Genomic DNA, 22,746 nt, shown 5'->3' on the forward strand with positions numbered 1-22,746 from the left:
CTGTATATCTGTATGTTAACAGTTTTGTTGTATATCTGTATGTTAACAGTTTTGTTGTATATCTGTAAGTTTACACAGTTTTGCTGTATATCTGTATGTTAACAGTTTTGTTGTATATCTGTATGTTTACACAGTTTTGCTGTATATCTGTATGTTAACAGTTTTGTTGTATATCTGTATGTTAACAGTTTTGTTGTATATCTGTAAGTTTACACAGTTTTGCTGTATATCTGTATGTTAACAGTTTTGTTGTATATCTGTATGTTAACAGTTTTGTTGTATATCTGTAAGTTTACAGTTTTGCTGTATATCTGTATGTTAACAGTTTTCTTGTATATCTGTAAGTTTACACAGTTTTGCTGTATATCTGTATGTTAACAGTTTTGTTGTATATCTGTATGTTAACAGTTTTGTTGTATATCTGTAAGTTTACACAGTTTTGCTGTATATCTGTATGTTAACAGTTTTGCTGTATATCTGTATGTTTACAGTTTGTTGTATATCTGTATGTTTACACAGTTTCAGCTGCTTTATACCAATAGTTATCACATAAACTTATTATGTCTGTTTAGGATTCTCACCCAATTTTGTCGATGTAAAGGAACTATACTTGTTTTATCAGTATAGGCTATATGTTTTTTTATTTCCATTTTTTACTATATTGGTAAATCATGACTATATTCAGTATGTGCTTTTGTATGCAATAACAGGAAAAAGATTTTTTTTAACTAAATGTTTTTCTGGATTTACCTTCATTAGAATCGCTCAAAAATAAACATTTGAAAGTAAGGGATGTATAAATACATTTCTCTAATCCTTGCATGATTTATCCTTTTCCTGACAATTTTTATTTAATCAACGTGTGGTTCATTTGATCTCACTTCTTCACTGGTCAAAATTCAATTATGACATCAAATTTTCTTGCTTTCCTCTGAATTTCCTATTGTGACGTCATGAAAAAAAGCAGCCATGCCTGATGAAGTCACATAGAAAGAACACATCTTTTTGTAGATCATTCGAAAAGAAGGATTGAGTTTGTCTGCATATGGTTTGAAAATCATTAGAGAAACAGATTCCACCACCAAATCTTGTGCAATACTATAGTTATCCACTCGACAGTTAAATTTTGAATATTTAAAACCCTCTGCAATTTGAAAATCTAACAGTCTCGAGTGGATAAATATCGTATCAGACTCGATACAGTGGTAGAATCTATATAGGAACTATATAAACCAAAAGGTACCTAAAAAGAACAGCCAAATTCATTTAAATTCAACTAATTTGCCAGAGGGAGTAAAACCTTAGTTTCTTTAAAATATACAACTGTATTCTTATAAATTTTGTGGTAAAAGATGATGAGAGAGAAATTCAATTCGTGTTTTTGTAAATAAATGTGGCTTGCAGATTTAATCATACACTTAACAAAGTTTATTTACATTTTAATTCTTTATAAAAATGACATTCCATCACATGATTATTTACATAATTTCATATATCATGCCACCATACAATTATTATAAACACAATATACAACTTTTACTTGTTATGTACAAAATGAGTACACATAACAAACATATATGCTCATGTTTATAGGTTTAAAGGGGAGGGGCGCAGAAGTAGGTATGATAAGAGTACTTTTTAGCCCCTTGGATTACAAAATCAAAAAGTATTATAAATCTATAAAAAAATCCTTCTGACTCACAAGGCTAATCAGACATCAGGATTTTATTCTTTAATTTCATCTTACAGATTTGAGGGTTTCAAGCTTCTTGCATTTGAAGGTAAAAGTTTACAATTACCTTCTTCAGGTAAGCTAAATGTGGAAAATATGCACAATTTATTTGGCTTTTAGCCCTTTCTATTCAAATTCACAGATATTTATTTTTTCACGATTTTCAAATCATATTGATGTTTTCATATAAGAGAAGATCGAAATCTAACATTCTTGACGATTTATAATAGATTTATATTTCTACTTGTGAAAGTCCATAAAAATTAGTTGGTTTACAGTAAGTGCTTTGAACCGTGTCTCGCTTTGAAAATGACTTGTTAATAATGTTTCTACAATTTATTTCATTACTTCTGGAGAAATTTCTTGGCCTCATGATTCAATTGAGCAGACCGACATTTTATGCAATTTTAACCCTAAGCCTTTTGACCATTTTCTAAATGGAAAAAAAATGATGGATAATCAATTTACTATTAAAAAGTGTTCCTGCTTGCCCTGGGGATTCCACATGTCCTCTTGTAAATAATTATTTCACTTTACTGACTAATAGTTTTCATGAAGTTTTATATGTTAAACACACTACTGAAAATGTTTTGATAAGTTGTTACGCTATCAAAGAAAATTTCAATAAAAAATCTATATTTGAAAATAATACATCAGTTCTGAAGGCATAGTCAACTGCTATGCAACAATGAACATAAAACATTAATCACACAAAAAATTTCAATAAAATACGATCAAAACTGGACATCAAAAAATTGATTTCAATTTAAAATTCAGTTGCATGATTGATGTATGTAATACAATTGCTAAATAATTTTCATATTGTATGTTCATGTAAGGAAACATATCACAATTTTAGTTTTAGCTGATTTGAATAAGTTACCTCCCTTTGTTTTTTAAATATAACACTTTATTAACTCCCTTTGTTTTTAAATATAACACTTTGTTATCTTCCTTTGTTTTTTAAATATAACACTTTGTTATTTATCTCCCGTTGTTTTTAAATATAACACTCTATTATTTCCTTTTGTTTTAAACTTAAACGCTTTGTTATCTAACTTTGTTTTTAAATATAAGCGAGATGTTCATGAAAAACAATTACTTTTCTATGATATAAAGAATTTATGTAAGCTTAACATTATATTGCAAAACGAATCTTGTGCCCATTTGTTTCTTCTTAAAAATAATAAATAATAAAAATGTAATCCCATGTGCGAAAATAACAAAAATAAAAACTTAAATGCTGGTATTTCTGCTCAAAATGGAAGATACAGGAATAACAGTTGTGAAATTAAATTATAATGAATTATTTTGTGACCTTGTAAAGCTGGTCTTTGCTTTGTTATATATAAACATATATATCAGCACCACATTTTAGAGGGGTGGCAATGGGGTTCTTTCAAGGACAACCTTAACCATTTTCTTTAAAAAAAAACATTAAAATATTTATTTGAAACTTGCACTAGGCCAAGAAACCTGTTCAGTGATTCTTTATGAGAAGTTCCAATTTCATAGGCTTTACAAAAATAAAACTTTAGGTTCAAATGATGCTTCAGTTAAAATCATGGAACTTTGATGTTTGACAATAAGTTATTAAGGTTTTGTAAAATGTATACCGGTAATCCTGAAAAATAACAATTGACAGATATATAACACATTTTCAAAGTAGATTAATTTACTTATTAAAAAAAATGAGATATTTATTCATAGAAATTCAATCATTCCAATATCAAAGCATGATAATGACAAATGAAAATTTGCATAAACTTTTGTATAACATATTATTCATTATAACATATAAACTATAATCTTCATCCTTACAATTAAAAATAACATTCAATCACATTCATTATGTGGTAGGATTAACAATGATACATGAATATTTAAACTTCATAATAAAATCAATGAATATTCAACATAACAATGAATATGCAACATAATACATGGTCTATGAATATTCAAAACTTACAATACAAATTTGCATGCATATATTAAGAGAGTTGAGGATAAATACAAGTCCTTGATAATAATAATGCATATCAGTCAACAGAAACATTTAAGCACTCAACTTTGTTATAAATAGCACTTCTTTGTGCAACTACAAAAACAATGTAAACATCCTTCTCATTCATGTGACTAGTGGAAAGAAGTTTAAAAATATAGAAATCTGGGACAACCATAAGAGAAGGTACGATAAAGCCGCTTTATTTCCCCCTGAATTCCAAATATTAAAATTTACTATGAATCTGCCAAATAACATGCCTAGCCTGTTGTTCAGTGGTTATCGTTTGTTGGTGTGGTTCATAAGTGTTTCTCGTTTCTGGTTTTTTATATAGATTAGACTGTTGGTTTTCCTGTTTGAATTGTTTTACACTAATCATTTTGGTGCCCTTTATAGCTTGCTGTTCAGTGTGAGCCAAGGCTTAGTGTTGAAGGCCGTACTTTGACCTATAATTGTTTACTTTTTATACATTGCGACTTGGATGGAGAGTTGTCTCATTGACACTCATACCACATCTCCTTATTTTTATACTAATATGTTCATAAGACATAAGACTGCCATCGATCAGTAATCATACTTTTAAATTTTATCTTACATGTTTGAATTAGGGTTTCTAAGTCCTTGTATTTGTAGAAACTGCAAAAATAGCCTTATTTTGAGATCTTGTCATAAATATTTGTGTATGAGCAAAGCCTTTACCTAAAATATTTGGTACAAGATTTGTTTTACATAGATGCAAAGATGTGTAAAATTTCTTTTTAGCCTCTGCCCTTATCAATTTTGACTAAAAACTACAGTAAAATGGCCATTTTAGGTCTAACGTCATAACGACACATTTCTGAACTAATGTGTCTGGATTATATCACCCTGTTCACTTACCAATAAAATAAACAAATTTTAAAAGGCTTGAACAGTTATACTATTTTTGAACTTTGAAGGCCAAAATAATGGCTTTTATCATATCTCCTCCTTTGAGATCTATCTCAAGAAGAATTCAAATACATGAACAATTAAAACTGCTCACATTATGTTGGATTCAAAAAAGAAATTTGGTTTCTGCTGGAACTCCCCTTATGGTTTGGGGTAGGCAAATTTTCTTCAACAGTCATCATTCAAAATACAGAGATGTGGTATCTATACTACTAAAATAACGAGGTCCAATTTGTTAGCCAATTTGTTAGCCGGCATATTCAACTTCATACATAACTAATATAAGACAATATTGTTGATTAAAAATTACACCATTCCAGGCCCTTTTTTTTTCCACATAACTATTATTACCAATATAATTAAAAAGTTCTGGGTTGAATCCGATGCCAATACCAATAGTATATGTCACATGTAGTAAAACAAAAAGCACAGGACGGGTTCAAACAGAAAGATTTTGAAATAAGCACGACTTTATCAGATGACAATACGAATACTAAAATCCAGGCTAAAAATTAGGCGTTGGTACTTAAATTCAATCACTGTTTCACGATGTCGCTGTTGTTTTCTAGTGATTGTAAAAGAGACGACTATTTACCAAAAGACCCAAGGACAAGGATGTTAACAACTACGGGTGATCTTAATACCTTCAACAATGAGCAAGGACAAAGTTGTAAACAAGTATCATACACAGCATAAACTAGCATTTTAATACTTTTAAACTCCTCATTTCAAAATTAAAATGATCAAAATAATTTTCACTCAGCGTTATACCAATTTTTCTGAGTAGGAAGGCATAGCAAATCAATGAAGGCCACTCCAACCTTCTTTCACACACAAACAAAATGGGGCAGGTGAAGAATTGTTTGTGACAATTCAAATTCATCCATATCGTGTATATAGTATATGTAATAAATGGGGAATGTGTCCATGGGACACAGATAATGCCCCCGCTTGCATATAACATTATAAAGGGACATAACCCAAGAACGATAAAAGTAACGCTCCCCAAATTTGTACTTGATCTGAGTTTTGTGGTAATAAGCATTGTTTATACGTTTCATATCATTTAGTTGGGGCAAATTTAAGTTAGAGAACGGAAATGTAATTCAGCAATTTTTCCATTTGTAAAGGGGCATAACTCTAGAACGGTAAAAGTGACGCCACCAAAATTCAAACTTGATCTGTGTTTTGTGGTAATAAGCATTGTGTATAAGTTTCATAACATTTGGTTGAGGCAAACTTAAGTTAGAGAACGGAAACTAATTTTGGGACAAACGGACAGACGTACGTACGGACAAGGGTAAAACTTAATGCCCCCTCCGCTACGGCAGGGGCATAAAAAATCCAAAATTTTATTTATCATTAATACAATGTCTTTTAAAAATCTATAAAAAGTATTTGTCTCTTGAAAAAAATTTTTTTTTGAATTTACAATGCAAGTTACAAACTTTTCCCTTGTCCCCAAGAATATCACTTTTTGTTGTTGATATTTGACAAAAGTGATAGTACATTGTAGCTTATAAAAGTCAAAACAAAAACAAAATCTTGACATTATTTAGATTTGACAAATTTTGACATGACTTACATTTTGAATTGAGTAAGTTTGACAATTTTAGATATTTTTTACATATAGATTTGAGTAAGTTCTATAGACTTTTCCATCCTTAGATTTCAGTAAATTTCACAAATTTTGACATTGTTTCCATCTAGATTTGATAGTCAGAGCCTGTTGTTAATTTGTACATTAAAAATTAAATCAAAGAAGTCTTATCGACTGGCAAAAATGTGACATCACTTTTGCATCCTCTCTGCTAATATCAGTTGAGGTCTCTAGTCATTGAAATAAAAACCCTACACATATATATACATTTTCATTTAATGATTCCGTTCGGCTGGATAAATTCACCTGACGTTACTAACTGTCCTTTCTGTTTGACCTCAAATACTTCTTGTATAGCCTGTCGGAAGCATAGGAAATTGTAGTCTATTACCCCTGAAAAAAAAACAAGTTCAAAGGTTAATTTTAAAAAGTTTGCAAAAAATAATTTATAAATGAAGAAAAGATTATAATTCAACATTTCTAAATCTAAATGATTTTGGGTAACTTCATTGTTTGTATGCTCAATAAAATAAAAATATTTTCACACCTTTGTTAAGGACAATGATAGGCAGACATCATGTTTTGGTGTAATCTTTTGAAAATATTACCCATAATTCATTAGATTCAAAATGGCAAATTAATACAAGGGTAAAGAAGGATTATCTCCCTTTTCAGTTTCAATTTTTTTTTTATTCTACATTTATTCTTTTAAAATTATCTCCAGTTTAATTGTATGACAAAAGAGAGAGTTAGAGAATTTTCTGTAAACTGGGGAAACTTATCTAAGTATGAGGAAAACTCTAAACATATCAAGCCTAAACTTTGCAATTCTGTAAAAAGTTACTGCTTCAAATCCTGTTTTAAAATATAAATGTTTAGATTATACCATTAAATAAATTAATAGTAAATGCTAACCAATCTTGACTTAATTACAAAAACAGCATCCATGTCACTTTAACATTAAATTATTTCCTTATAAATGTGTCATGCAAAGTAGTTGCTCAAAGTTCTTTTTCGAGTATTAAAAGGTATATACAAGCAATTAGATTAAAGTTTCTTAGTTTTAAATACATTGAATTCAGAATTTATTGCAAGGTTTTTATTATTGCAAATAATGCGATTGTGTGACAATCCCAATTATAAGAACTCACATTCTGATATCTGATACACATAAGTGTATGCAGATTTTCCTGAAATCGAAATAATAAATCTGTCAGTTTTGTCCTTTCATCAAAATCGCAATAATTAATGCATGCAATAATTTCTGAATTCAAAGTATTCAAAACTAATAGACTTTTTAATCTAATTGCATGTATATACCTTTTAATACTTGAAAAAAGAACTTTGACCAACTACTTTGCATGAAACATTTGTAAAGAAATAATTAAATGTTATAGTTACATGGATGCTGTTTTAATGCACCCATCATCACGGGAGGGGGCATTAAATTTTACCCATGTCCATTCATACATCCGTATGTCCGTATGTACATCCCGAAATTGGTTTCTGTTCTCTAACTTTAGTTTGCCTCAATCAAATGTTATGGAACTTATGCACAATGCTTATTACCACAAAACTCAGATCAGTATATAACTCTTGCAGAATTTAGCTTTTTTAATATGAAGCATAATAAACTGTTAAGTAAACTGTTCATAATTTTGGATAAGTGAGATTAAATTGTCTCCCTTTGATATTTAAAAACAACTTTAATACCAATACAATGTGTGTACTAAATTTTCTTGGGAAATAATGACAACATTAAATCTCACTTTCATTGAGTACAACTAAAGACCGAAATACTTTAAACACAGATTAAGCATGTAAATAATCACTCACCTTGTTTGTCAAAACTATCTTCCCGTAAAATACAAACTAACGCTAAATATCTGTTGACTTCACGCAGATATAAAATTGTACCATTATTTAATTTAATTGTTGATGCTGATTGACTATCAAAGGCTCCATCTTCTTTTGTTCTAAAATAAGACAGAAATTCAAAACTATACATTTCTGAAATACTGAAACCAAATTGTCTACATTTGACAAAATCTTCAGCTGTTTTCATTTTCAATAAATTGTATTTCTATTCCTAAACAAAAATTGCAAAATATGAATTTCAACATAGGCAGTGTTCTCCCCAGGTCTTTTCAATTTTTGTGGTAAGTGGATATTAAACCGATGCACCTATCGCCTTGATTAACATTTGTACTGCCATGTTGGTTATATCAAAATAAATTGAAAAAGATCTGTTTTTAAATACATATGCATTTACAGAAATGTAAATAAGTCATATTTTCATTATATTTAGTGTTGTTATTAAAGTGCATAAATAATTGAAAAACATGTGTAGATATTTTGATTAACCTCCCTTTGATCTTTTGATTAAGGAGTAAGTATTATAAGTATGTATGTCCACACTTTAAGTTGTGTACAAATATTTTCCTGTTTTTCATTTACAAGTAAATAATTTATTATGTTTTACAAATCACTCACAAAAATTTGCAATGTTACGTAATTCAACAATGTCTGAAGTTTATAATAATAAGATACTTAACCGAATACAACACAACCGAGATATTTATAATAGTATTAGAATGTAAAGTTTTAATCCAAAAGCATACAGCTTTATTTGTCTCACTTTTGATTTTCATAACGTATGGAAGAAGCTGCATTTAATTTCTATACCTAATTAAATTTGAGAATGGAAGTATATTTTTGAAGGTGAAATTTAGATAGGCTAACAGATCTTTTAATTTTCATCCTGAAAAAAAATATCACCCATTACACAACAAATCATTTTCTATCTGAAATTGATCTTTGAAAATTAAAAACTTCAAATTCAGAAATTTTTGTATACATTTTTTATTGGAACTGTTGAACAATGGGAGAAAATGCCAGATTAAATATTAAGATTTCAGGAAATGCTGCATAGAAATAATTCGCCGTTTCAGAATCTAATGCATTCTGGGTAATTTTCAAAAGCGTCAACCAAACGCTGTTATTGGCTTACAACGTCCAAAACAATTGAATTTTAAACAATGTCGTGACATTGTTTTCATTTTGGGGTACGAACAACAAGATTACCCATGATTCTTTAGATTCTGAAACGGCGAATTGCTATAAAAAGAAACATATCCTGTCACAATTTTCGCAATAATAAAAAGATCACAAAAATTTCTGAATTTACATGACAGTACTTTTTTGTGGAAGAGAGAAATATAGTTAATCATCTATAATATTTTCTTTAAGCAGATAAATCATTCAAAAAAAAGGTATGCCAAAAAGAATTGATGAAATTATATACTTTATAAAATGGGTGAAAAAGGAGAATTATATATATAACATATCATAAGCTTGGTATTTTATCGCATGATCATGCAAAAAGATAGACCCAATAACGGTATATATACTTTTAAAGTGATTTGAGATGCATTTGGCAATACATTATTTTGAAACCTTTTTCTGATGTTGTTTCTTGTCTCAGATGCCAAACTCATGCCAGGGAAAATGTTTTTCCAGTAATGAGAATGAAAATGGGTAAGGGCTGGCATATCGTTTTTTTAAAACTTTTTTTTATTTGAACAGCATCATGATCAGACAAGAGTGCACACGCTTAAATGTCTCGCCAGCTTTACTGACCATTGATTTTATGTTGATAGTCCTAAACATAAAGCTTTACTACAAGTATCACATAAACTTAACATGATCCAAAAAAATGAAGTCAAGGTCAGATAAACCAAACCAGAAATACATGTACCCCCTTACAATCATTCCATACACCAAATATAGTTGACCTATTGCTTATAGTTTCTTAAAAAAACTACCTTAACCAGGAAGATTAAACATTGACCAATGAACGATGAAAATGAGGTCAAGGTCAGATGAACCATGCCAGACAGACATGTACACCTTACAATCAATCTATGCATTAAATATAGTTGACATATTGCTTATAGTATCTATGAAACAAACTTAACCATGAAAACTGAACATTGACCAATGAACCATGAAAATGAGATCAAGGTCAGATGATACCTGCCAGACAGACATATACACCTTATAATCATTCCATACACCAAATATAGTTGACCTATTGCTTAAGGTATTAGAAAAAAAGACCAAAACACAAAAACTTAACTTTAACCACTGAACCATGAAAATGAGGTCAAGGTCATATGACACCTGCCAGTTGGACATGTATTCCATACACCAAATATAGTAGACCTATTGCTTATAGTATCTGAGATATGGACTTGACCACAAAAACTTAACCTTGTTCACTGATCCATGAAATGAGGTTGAGGTCAGATGAAAACTGTCTGACAGGCACGAGGACCTTGCAAGGTATGCACATACTAAGTTTAGTCATCCTATTTCTCATAATAAGAAAGAAATTAACATTACAAAAAATCTTAACTTTTTTTTCAAGTAGTCACTGAACCATGAAAATGAGGTCAAGGACAATGGACATATGACAGACAGAAACTTCATAACATAATGCATCTATAAACAAAGTATGGTGCATCCAGGTCTTCCACCTTCTAAAATATAAAGCTTTAAAGTTGTTAGTTAACACCGCTGTTGCCGGATCACTATCCCTATGTCGAGCTTTCTGCAACAGGAGCTGCAGGCGCGACAAAAACCAATCAGATTTAACTTTTGTTTCGTAATAATTTCAAGTTATCATGTATAACGAATGAAACTAATAGCTTTGCACCATGAAGCAATAAGTCTTTTTATTTCTAAGGGTAAAATGAAAAATGTATGTGCATATCATGAAAGAAAATGACCCCATATATTAAAAGAAAGGATTCCATAACTCCCAGAAAATACAATTACGCTGTAGAATCCTGTCGAGATAGTATACCACAACTGGTTTTGCTGTGGTCCTTCCTTTGAAAATAAAAATAAAAATTTATGGCTCAATCTCTCATTTCAAAAGTAATTTTGAAAATCATATAAATGATACAGAAAGTAAATATCTCTTTTTTTCTTTTAAGCTCTTTGTTATTTTTAAAATATTTTTTTAACATTTTAAATGAGTTATTCAGAAACGCAAGTTCTTGCATTACAAACGGCAGCGGTATATTCTAGAATTAGTATATTACGAAACCATAGCAGAATGTTTGCAACTGTGTTTATCCATCCTCTCCTTTGAACCTGAACATGGAATTTAAAGATATGATAAATTTACCAAAACCCATGAAAATGTCCACACCTTTGGTATATATGTAGGACTCAGTGGTGCGATGGGGATGCTGAAGTGCGATGGTCTGCACCAAACTGCGATGGTCCGTTTGCTAATGTGCGATGGTCTATATGACGCGTAATGGCTTGTTTAAAATCTACAGATGTGCAATTATTTAATTGTTTTATATATTTATATAAAATATTCATTATTGTCTACGTATGTCCTTAGTTACAGTTTACTACTGATATACCTTATTGCTGTCCTTAGTTACAGTTGCATAACAAATGAGAGATCGTCCTCTTTGATTTTCTGCATGCGAACATAATTCTGCTTCAACATTTTATTTTTACCTGGTTCTTCTCGTGATTTCCTCGTTTACAGTAATATTATATTATGGAAAGTCTTTTTACAGACCCGTATGTATTTAGAGAATAATGCCACGCTCCATCGTACGTCAACTAGAACCTTTTGTAGATTTCGAAAAAAATCTGCTACAGAAGGTTGACTTTCCCCTCTCTACCTATCACTCTCTGTTTACCAAAGTTTATAAGCCCCTTATTTACTTAAAAACCCGAAATACTGCTTCTACAGTAACACAATGTATGGTCGACCTAAGGCAAACAAATTGCCTTCTACATAGACTTGAAAAGCATTGAAAATAAAGTTTATTCAGTCCATAGCACTTCAGCGTTACCAACATCGCACTTCGGTGTAGCTATCAACAAGATAGCGTCACAATGCCACCATTGCACTTCAGCGTGATCAAAAACACACTTCAGCATCTAACCATTGCACCTCAGCAGTACCATCGCTGTTCAGAGTCCTACATATATATTCTATATCAACAGACTCAAGTTTTTAGTGGATGTATTATAACAAACTTCTGACAATTGTCTTGTTATTATATATTACCTACCCGTAAATATACGACACATCATTGACAACGTCAATCATATCACAGCAAAGTTCATACGACTGCATATCTACCGGGGAAATATCTGTGGCGATGTAGATTTTACTGACTACGTCAAACAAAAAGGCCTTTTCTATACCAGAATGCTAAAAATATAAAATATTACAAATATCTATGGCTATGTAGATTTCACTGACTACGTCAAACAAAAAAGACATTTTCTTTACCAGAATGCTAAAAATATAAAAAAAACTCTAAAACACTAGAGCTACAAGGAGCCTGAAATGGTAATCTGGGAAAAATAAAATATGCCATATTTATATAAATATATATGGACATTTTCGTTAAAATTAAAACTAAGAAAAGAAAAAAAAAACTCTGCCCCCCTCCCCCTCCCCCAAAAAAAATTATTAAAAAAAATTCAGGGACAAGTTGATAAAAAAGTTGACATTGAAACCTAGGCCCATTTCTATGATTCACTCAACACCACAAAGAGTGCCTGAGTAATTTCCAACTAAATCACCTTGTGTGTACTGTAGTTTAATTCAATTCTCACAATACTTCAGGGACAAACTTTTCTCCTAGGTCATGTTTATGCAATTTTTAAAAAAGAAAAAGGGAAGTTTTTTGGACAGGAGTCCATGGGTCGACAAGAAAGATCCAGGGGTTAAAAAATCCATAAGCTTGAAGCCCGGGACTGGAGCATTTACGCCTCGGGCAATCAAAATGTTTAACCCAATATGTCCGACGGACTAGTAACAAAAAATTCTTGGCGTTTCCAAAACAGAAAGTGGAAAATCCGCCCGGGACTGGAGCATTTACGCCTCGGGCAATCAAAATGTTTAACCCAATATGTCCGACGGACTAGTAACAAAAAATTCTTGGCGTTTCCAAAATAGAAAGTGGAAAATCCCTTAATCACTGTTCTATCTTAACCAATCAGATTCAATTACGTCATCCAGGATTCCAAGAATTTGAACTGGTTTGTACAGGTCCTGTTGTACATATTTTAAAAATAGAACGAATTACTTTGGGTGGCCCGGTATCATATATTGATCGCAATTCTCGTACTTTAAATATCGATTTCTTAGTACCAGGGGGGTATTTTACATTTCTTATGCCGAGATTTTCAATTAACGGTACTGGGGGTATGATGTATTGATTGGTATTGATCTGACTTGTTGGACAGCTGTTGAGCATGAAACCAATCCATGCAAACAAATATTTCTAAATATTTTAGTACGGGCACCCCAGGAACTTTGTCAGTTTTAAAAAGAAATAAAAATAGAATCATAATTTCCTGTCGATATGCACATCTGCAAAGTATGTTCTTATTATCTACAAAGTTTCAGGAAATTCTGTTGTGTGGTTTCAGAGGAGTTTTCATGACAAACTGTTGCAGTAGTATATTTAGGCCAAAATTCTAAGTTCAAAGGGGCATGACTCCTAGAAAATAAATAGAATCATAATTTCCTGTCGATATGCACATTTACATAGTATGTCCTAATTATCTACAAAGTTTCCGGAAATTCTGTTGTGTGGATTCAGAGGAGGTGCGATGATAAGAACAGGACTGACAGACAGACTGACAGTAGGACTGACGGATGGATGGGTCAAAAACATTATAGTTCCATGGGGTATAATTATGTGACAAGGGTAAATCAATCAATGCACAGTTGATACCATGAGCCTGTCATCCTTGATCACAAAAAGTAGCATATCCCTACAAGAAAATTATTACTAAAAATCGTTTCTTTACATATGTCATGTATGTTGGAAGCTCTGTTTTCAAGCATTGAAAGGGATATATACATTGATTTGGTTAAAATTTTTCTTACTTTTGTAGATCTTAATTCTATCAAATATTTGTTCATTTAAATGAAGCATTATCAGTGGTCAAGAACATTTGTAAATGTCAAATGTTGAGATAGAATTTCTCCCCTTGCTTACATTTGGAAAATTTATTTTCTGCTCTACCTTTGTATATATTTTGAAATAAATGTGGATAGTGTCCACATGTGGACACAGATGATGCCCCCGCTTGCATATCATATAGTTATAAAGGGACATAACTGAAGAACAGTAAAAGTGACGCTACCCAAATTTGAACTTGATCTGAGTTTTGTGTGTAAGTCTCATAACATTTGGTTGAGGCTAACTTAAGTAGAGAACAGAAACTAAAAATTCAGCAATTTTTCTATTTATAAAGGGGCATAAATCAATAATGGTTAAAGTGACACTACCCAAATTCAACTTGATCTGTGTTTTATCAGTGGAAGTCAAAATTAAACATTGCATTGTATAAAGCATTCATTGTAGTTGATTCAACTATAATCATGGACAAAGGAAGATAACTCCAATTTTAAAAATAACTTGATATTTAGAAGAAAATAAAAATTTTGCAATTTTTTCCATTTATAACGGGGCATAACTCTAGAACGGTTAAAGTGACGCCACCAAAATTCAAACTTGATCTGTGTTTTGTGGTAATAAGCATTGTATATAAGTTTCATAACATTTGGTTGAGGCAAACTTAAGTTAGAGAACGGAAACTAAAAATTTTGCAATTTTTCCATTTATAAAGGGGCATAACTCTAGAACGGTTAAAGTGACGCCACCAAAATTCATAATTGATCTGTGTTTTGTAGGTAATAAGCCTTGTGTATAAGTTTCATAACATTTGGTTGAGGCAAACTTAAGTTAGAGAACGGAAACTAAAAATTTTGCAATTTTTCCATTTATAAAGGGGCATAACTCTAGAACGGTTAAAGTGACGCCACCAAAATTCAAACTTGATCTGTTTTTTGTGAAAATAAGCATTGTGTATAAGTTTCATAACATTTGGTTGAGGCAAACTCAAGTTAGAGAACAGAAACCAATTTTGGGACGTACAGACGGACGTTCGTACGTACGTACGTACAGACAGACAAGGGTAAAACTTAATGCCCCCACCGCTACGGCGGGGGCATAAAAACTGTAGATGAAGGGGGTAATAAGACTGACAATTCATCCCCCAAAAATGCCAAACACGACCAGGAAAAGCGGAAAGGAAAATTTATAGTGTCCCAGAAAGAACAATTCCCCTAGGCAAGGTCGGGCGTGTTGCTGAGACTATTGCCGTTATTTTCCCGAGTATGCCAATAAAAAGTCTGCTTTGTATGTAAGATGAGCCCCACTGTTTGTTTATCAGCAGAATAAAAAACAGGTCAACATAAATTATTAAATACAGTGTATAATGCTGCCATCAAAACAAGAGACACCCACTTTGTAATTATGCAGCAAACTCTGATTTGTAAGGCATATTCTCGGGCTAGCAGGTCAGTTTTGATGGGCTAGCAGTTCTTCCAACAGGGCTAGTAAAATCCTGCTGCAAATAAGTCCTGGGCTAGTTACCTGTACCAAATTTTTTAACGCCTGAGATCTTTTAACATAATGTTTGTTATATCACTTTACATATCTGATTTAAATATTTATTTCGTCAAAGTCGTGAGTATAGTAAAGAGATCAATCACACCATGTGTGCTTACTGTGGTGAGTATATCAAGGAGATCAATCACAACATATGGAAAGCCTCAGCTGTCATATATTAGAGATTTACAAAACGTTATGCTGAAGCTTAAAATGTAAAGTTAAGACAGCGTGATGTTGAATTGAGTCATCAAAATGCTAACTCTAAATTACAATATGCTAAGTTGAATCTGCGCAATGTTGACTTGCAATGACAAGTGCTTTAGTCGTGATAGTATAATGATAAGTCACGATGTTGTGATGATATGCCAAACACACGTAACGTTGGGTTTACAGTACATGTCTGGCATGATGATGATGTGAAGTTGACGTTGCATGATGTTAGCTTGCAGATGTATACTGCTCAGTCATCCACATCGACAGCTATGATAACAAGTAAAATGAATAGCTAAAATGTATGGTGCTGACTTGTTATTAATAAATGTTGAGCTGATATAGTACGATGTTATATCATTGTGATATTACGATTGGTCTATCATGCAATCTGTTGATTTAAAACACCATGATGCACAGTTGAAAGTACATGATGTTAAGTTAAGATAACACGATGCTACACCACTATATTGAAACGAAAGGTTTACTATACAATTTGTTGACTTAAAATAACACGATGCAACGTGTTAAGCTAGGATGCTCACTTGAAACTACACGACGTACAGTTGAAATTTTGTAATTTTAAGCTACGATAGCACGATGTTATATCATTATAATGTCACAATAGGCTTATTATACAATTTGCTCATTTAAAACTACACAGCATACAGTTGAAAGTATGTGATGTTAAGCTAAGATAGCATGTTGTTATATCATTAGAATGTCACGATAGGCTTACCACACGATATGCTCGTTTAAAACTATACGACGTACAGTTGAAAGTACGTGATGTTGAGCTATGATAACAATATCTTATATCATAATAATATCACGATAGGCTTGCCATACAATATGCTCGTTTAAAACTACACGACGTGCAGTTGAAAGTACGTGATGTTGAGCTATGATAGCAATATCTTATATTTTGATAATATCACGATAGGCTTGCCATACAATATGCTCGTTTAAAACTACACGACGTACAGTTGAAAGTACGTGTTGTTGAGCTAAGATAGCATGATGTTCTATCATTATGACGTCACAAGAGGCTTATCATACAATGTGTTGACTTGAAACTACACGATGTAAATTTGAAGTAGTTTAGTCTTGACTTGAAACAGTAAAATGTTAAGTTATAAAAACAGAACGTAAAGTCAAAATAAAACAATGATAGGATGACATATACTTGTGCAGAATTGAAGATTTTTGGTGTTGGCCTCGAATATAGTACAAATATTAGATCGTTTTATGTTAAATTGAAAGATAATAATGATGTGTAAAACATTACAGAATTAGGTGAATTGAAACTGCAATTCTATGGAAAAGAATGAGGGACAAATCCCCAGGATTTTTTCTTCTTCATTTGCAAGTTGATGAATATTAATGAAATTTAATTCCGGAGGCAAATTGATATACAAAGAAATTTTTCCCTAAATTCATAAAGCAAAAGATTTACCCATCGCTATATATTACACTTGAATACAGTTTAGCCGTATATTTTACATGTTTTGTTTGGATCTTTTTTTATGATTAAAAACTAGACTTTTTTTATGAACAATATTTAAGAAAATATTTATCTATGTTGTGTGTTAATATATACAACATAATATTGTGCTTATAAGACTTATGACTGTGAGAGTCAAATTTTACTCATATAAAATCACATCTATGTAAGAGTTAGCGGAGAATTTGTATTTACCACTCCCGTTTTCCACGCAATGAAGCATCTTAAAAAACCGTGGGAAAGATCAACTGATATGACAAATAATATGTGAAGGCGTAGGACTGAGAGGGTCAGAGCTATATGAGAATGTGACCCCCCCCCCCCCGAGGAACTTTTTCGAGGAACTCCCAAAAAACATGAATTACAGGGTGTCAAATCGGTGAACGTGCTTTAGAATAGGCTCCTTTTCATAAGAAAAGAATTGATGAAAATGTATTTGTATTTAGTGTACAGTGGCAAATATTACATGCATATAAGGACGAGAATATGTAAGTGTGTTATGAATATAAATAAATCTTGGCTCTGTTCAAGAGATATTTTGCTTGCTTAGCCGAATTTTTAACAAACTAGTTGACAAACCGTCTTTGACAATCTATGGAAATCCAAATAGCATGGGTTTTGATTCAGTCCAAATTTTTTGGTTTTATTTCGGGGAAAAAGGGTGCGTTTTACGTACAGTGGCAAATATTACATGCATATCAGGACAAGAACATGCAAGTGTGATATGAATATGAATAAACCCTGCTTTGCTACAAGACATACTTTACTTGCCTAGCCGAATTTTCAACGAACTAGTCGACAAACAGCTGATATAGCTCTGACTCTCTCAATTATTTGTCATATCAGTTGATCTTTGTTTTTTTAAGATTAAGACTCCAGATTATTATGTTCTATTTCATGGAAAACGGGAGTGGTAAATACAAATTCTCCGCTAACTCTTACATAGATGTGATTTTATATGAGTAAAATTTGACCCGCACAGTCATAAGTCTTATAAGCACAATATTCTGTTGTATATATTAACACACAACATAGATTAATATTTTCTTAAATATTGTTCATAAAAAAAGTCTAGTTTTTAATCATAAAAAAAAATCCAAACAAAACATGTAAAATATACGGCTAAACTGTATTCAAGTGTAATATATAGCGATGGGTAAATCTTTTGCTTTATGAATTTAGGGAAAACTTTCTTTGTATATCATTTTGCCTCCGGAGTTAAATTTCATTAATATTCATCAACTTGCAAATGAAGAAGAAAAAATCTTGGGGATTTGTCCCTCATTCTTTTCCATAGAATTGCAGTTTCAATTCACCTAATTCTGTAATGTTTTACGCATCATTATTGTCTTTCAATTTAACATTATAAAACGATCCAATATTTGTACTATATTCGAGGCCAACACCAAAAATCTTCAATTCTGCACAAGTATATGTCATCCTATCATTGTTTTATTTTGACTTTACGTTCTGTTTTTATAACTTAACATTTTACTGTTTCAAGTCAAGACTAAACTACTTCAAATTTACATCGTGTAGTTTCAAGTCAACACATTGTATGATCAGCCTCTCGTGACGTCATAATGATAGAACATCGTGCTATCTTAGCTCAACAACACGTAATTTCAACTGTACGTCGTGTAGTTTTGAATGAGCATATTGTATGGCAAGCCTATCGTGATATTATTATGATATAACATCGTGCTATCATAGCTCAACATCACATACTTTCAACTGTACGTTGTGTAGTTTTAAATGAGCATATTGTACGGTAAGCCTATCGTGATATTCAAATGATATAACAACATGCTATCTTAGCTTAACATCACCTAGTTTCAACTGAAAGTCATCAAGTTTTAAATGAGCATATCGTGTGGTAAGCCTATCGTGACATTCTAATGATATAACAACATGCTATCTTAGCTTAACATCACATACTTTCAACTGTACGCTGTGTAGTTTAAAATGAGCAAATTGTATAATAAGCCTATTGTGACATTATAATGATATAACATCGTGCTATCGTAGCTTAAAATTACAAAATTTCAACTGTACGTTGTGTAGTTTCAAGTGAGCATCTTAGCTTAACACGTTGCATCGTGTTATTTTAAGTCAACAAATTGTATAGTAAACCTTTCGTTTCAATATAGTGTTGTAGCATCGTGTTATCTTAACTTAACATCATGTACTTTCAACTGTGCATCATGGTGTTTTAAATCAACAGATTGCATGATAATAATAATAATAATATCACAATGATATAACATCGTACTATATCAGCTCAACATTTATTAATAACAAGTCAGCACCATACATTTTAGCTATTCATTTTATTTGTTATCATAGCTGTCAATGTGAATGACTGAGCAGTATACATCTGCAAGCTAACATCATGCAACGTCAACTTCACATCATCATCATGCCAGACATGTACTGTAAACCCAACGTTACATGTGTTTGGCATATCATCACAACATCGTGACTTATCATTATACTATCAGGACTAAAGCAATTGTCATTGCAAGTCAACATTGCGCAGATTCAACTTAGCATATTGTAATTTAGAGTTAGCATTTTGATGACTCAATTCAACATCACGCTGTCTTAACTTTACATTTTAAGCTTCAGCATAACGTTTTGTAAATCTCTAATATATGACAGCTGAGGCTTTCCATAACAACATGTGGTGAGTATATTAAGGAGATCAATCACAACATGTGTACTTACTGTGGTGAGTATATCAAGGAGATCAATCACAACATGTGTACTAACTGTGGTGAGTATATGAAGGAGATCAATCACAACATGTGTACTTAATGTGGTGAGAATATATAAAGGAGATCAATCACAACATGTGTACTTACTGTGGTGAGTATATCAAGGAGATCAATCACAACATGTGTATTTACTGTGGTTAGTATATCAAGGAGATCAATCACATGTGCACTAATCTTCTTATTTCTATTTAATGTGGTGAGTATATCAAGGAGATCAATCACAACATGTGTACTTACTGTGGTGAGTGTATCGAATCAATCATGAAATATGTACTTACTGTGGTGAGTATATGAAGGAGAACCATCACGAAATGTGTACTTACTGTGGTGAGTGTATTAAGGAGACTCATCACGACATGTGTACTTACTGTAGTGAGCATATGAAGGAGATCCATAACAACATGTGTACTTACTGTGGTATATTAAGGAGATCAATCACCACATGCATATTTACTGTGTTGAGTATATGAAGGAAATCAATCACCACACGTGTACTTACTGTGGTGAGTATATTAAGGAGATCAATCACAACATGTGTACTTACTGTGGTGAGTATATGAAGGAGATCCATCACAACATGTCTACTTACTGTGGTGAGTATATGGAGGAGATCAATCACACTATGTGTACTTACTGTGGTGAGTATATTCAGGAGATTTTCTAACACTGAAAGCTGTGGTATTAACTTTTGTACAACTTTACTAAAGGCTTCAAATATTGAATGGTCATATATACTGGTTAGGTAAAAACTGAAATAAACAAACATTGAATCTTTATTTGTACAACTTGACTAAAGGATAATATATATATAATGATCATAAGTTTGTTTTCTCGTTTGAATTGTTTTATATTTGTCAATTTCTGGGCCTTTTCTAAGCGGTATGGATTTTGCTCATTGTTGAAGGCTGAATGGTGACCTATAGTTGTAAACTTCTATGTCATTTAGTGTCTGGTTGAGAGTTGTCTCATTGGCAATCATACCACATCTTCTGATGTTTACCTTTATATATACTGTTAAGGTAAAACTAAAATACACAATGAACAAACAATAAATTCATCTTTCCAGTTTGAATTGTCCTAAATATGCATGAAATATATACCACTAAACATAAAGCAATTTAAAAATACACACATAGGATTTTTAAACAGAAAATGCATCAAAACTGTTTTTGTTATGTATCCTTAGGTCATGTAGGCAAACTGCAAAATAGAACAAACAGCATAAGAAAAATTTCAGCTTTTTAAGTAATCGATCTGGATATCAAATTATGTAAAGATTTGATTGCAAGAGCCATACACTAGAATAGCAAAATATGATATTAAGAATTTACCCACTGTGGATTCATTATTATTATTTGTGGGTTATCTATTTTTGAGGATTTGGTGGTTTAAGGTAAACCACGATTTTAAATGTTCAACTAAGTGCAAATTTTTTATACATGCAGACTTTTGTTATAGCCATGTATGCAGACTTTGGCAAAACCATGAAATCCAATATCCAGGATTATACAATTATTTCCTCAATCCACTAAAATTGATACCCACGAAATAAATGAGTCCACAGTATCTGTGACTCTTACACTATAGAAAATAGAATTTCCACATTATGCGACTTGAATGAAATTGGGGACGAATTTCATTACATAATGTCATGCAGGAAATTTGCCAACATTCAAAATTTATAAATTCAAGAAAAATTTTCAAAACGTCCAAATACACTTAAATTTGGAGATCTTATGACCTGTAAAAGAAAATAGATACTTTCGAAACTGTAAATTTATCAACATTGTTAATAAAGGGTTGTGTGATATGGGCTGACATCTCTCTCATATATGTTGATTTGTAACTAATATTGTGTTGTCTGTACCATTCCACTGTAAATGGTTTGTTGAGAAATAAAAAAAAATAAATGGGGAATGTGTCCATGGGACACAAATGATGCCTCGGCTTGCATATAATGTTATAAAAGGACATAACTCAAGAACAGTAAAAGTGACGCCACCTAAATTTGTAAATGATCTGAGTTTTGTGGTAATAAGCATTGTACATAAGTTTCATAACATTTGGTTGAGGCAAACTAAAGTTAGAGAATGGAAACCAATTTTGGGACGTACAGACAGACGTACAGAGGGACAAGGGTAAAACTTAATGCCCCTCCACTACCGCGGGGGCATAAAAAAACGGAAAAAATACTACCTTAATCTAAGATTTTCTAATCCTTCATCTGTTAAGTTATCAGATGCCCTTTGGTGTATATCACGTTGTGCTTCTATTTTATGGTCGTCAGATAAACCATCAACTTTATGAATGAACACTTCAAATTTAATATCTGGATTTATTTTAAAAGCTTTGGCTACAGTGGTATGAAGTTTCGTCAATGCATTCATATATTCATCCTAAAAAATAAATTGACAAATAACAGTAAAACTGGGATTTTTTATCAATATCTTTCATATACAGGATGTAAGCCATAAAT

General features: G+C 31.8%; 1 protein-coding gene across 2 annotated transcripts in view; it reads right to left on the reverse strand.

The window, feature by feature from the left end:
• Positions 1–1,423: 1,423 nt before the first annotated feature.
• Positions 1,424–22,746, reverse strand: part of LOC127732069 (ras-related GTP-binding protein C-like) — a 31,034-nt gene continuing 9,711 nt past the window's right edge. The window contains exons 5-10 of one of the 2 annotated variants that reach the window (XM_052241123.1): positions 22,467–22,666; positions 20,905–21,019; positions 12,372–12,514; positions 11,104–11,157; positions 8,101–8,240; positions 1,424–6,657 (exon numbers count right to left, since the gene is read on the reverse strand). In XM_052241123.1, coding sequence (XP_052097083.1) covers positions 6,536–6,657; positions 8,101–8,240; positions 11,104–11,157; positions 12,372–12,514; positions 20,905–21,019; positions 22,467–22,666 — 774 coding nt within the window. In that variant the 3' untranslated portion in view covers positions 1,424–6,535. The remainder of the gene's footprint in view (positions 6,658–8,100; positions 8,241–11,103; positions 11,158–12,371; positions 12,515–20,904; positions 21,020–22,466; positions 22,667–22,746) is intronic. The other variant, XM_052241124.1, reaches the window with a different exon arrangement.

The sequence above is a fragment of the Mytilus californianus genome, unplaced genomic scaffold (genome assembly GCF_021869535.1).
Source record: "Mytilus californianus isolate M0D057914Y unplaced genomic scaffold, xbMytCali1.0.p SCAF_22, whole genome shotgun sequence".
NCBI classification, from domain to species: Eukaryota; Metazoa; Mollusca; class Bivalvia; order Mytilida; family Mytilidae; genus Mytilus; species Mytilus californianus.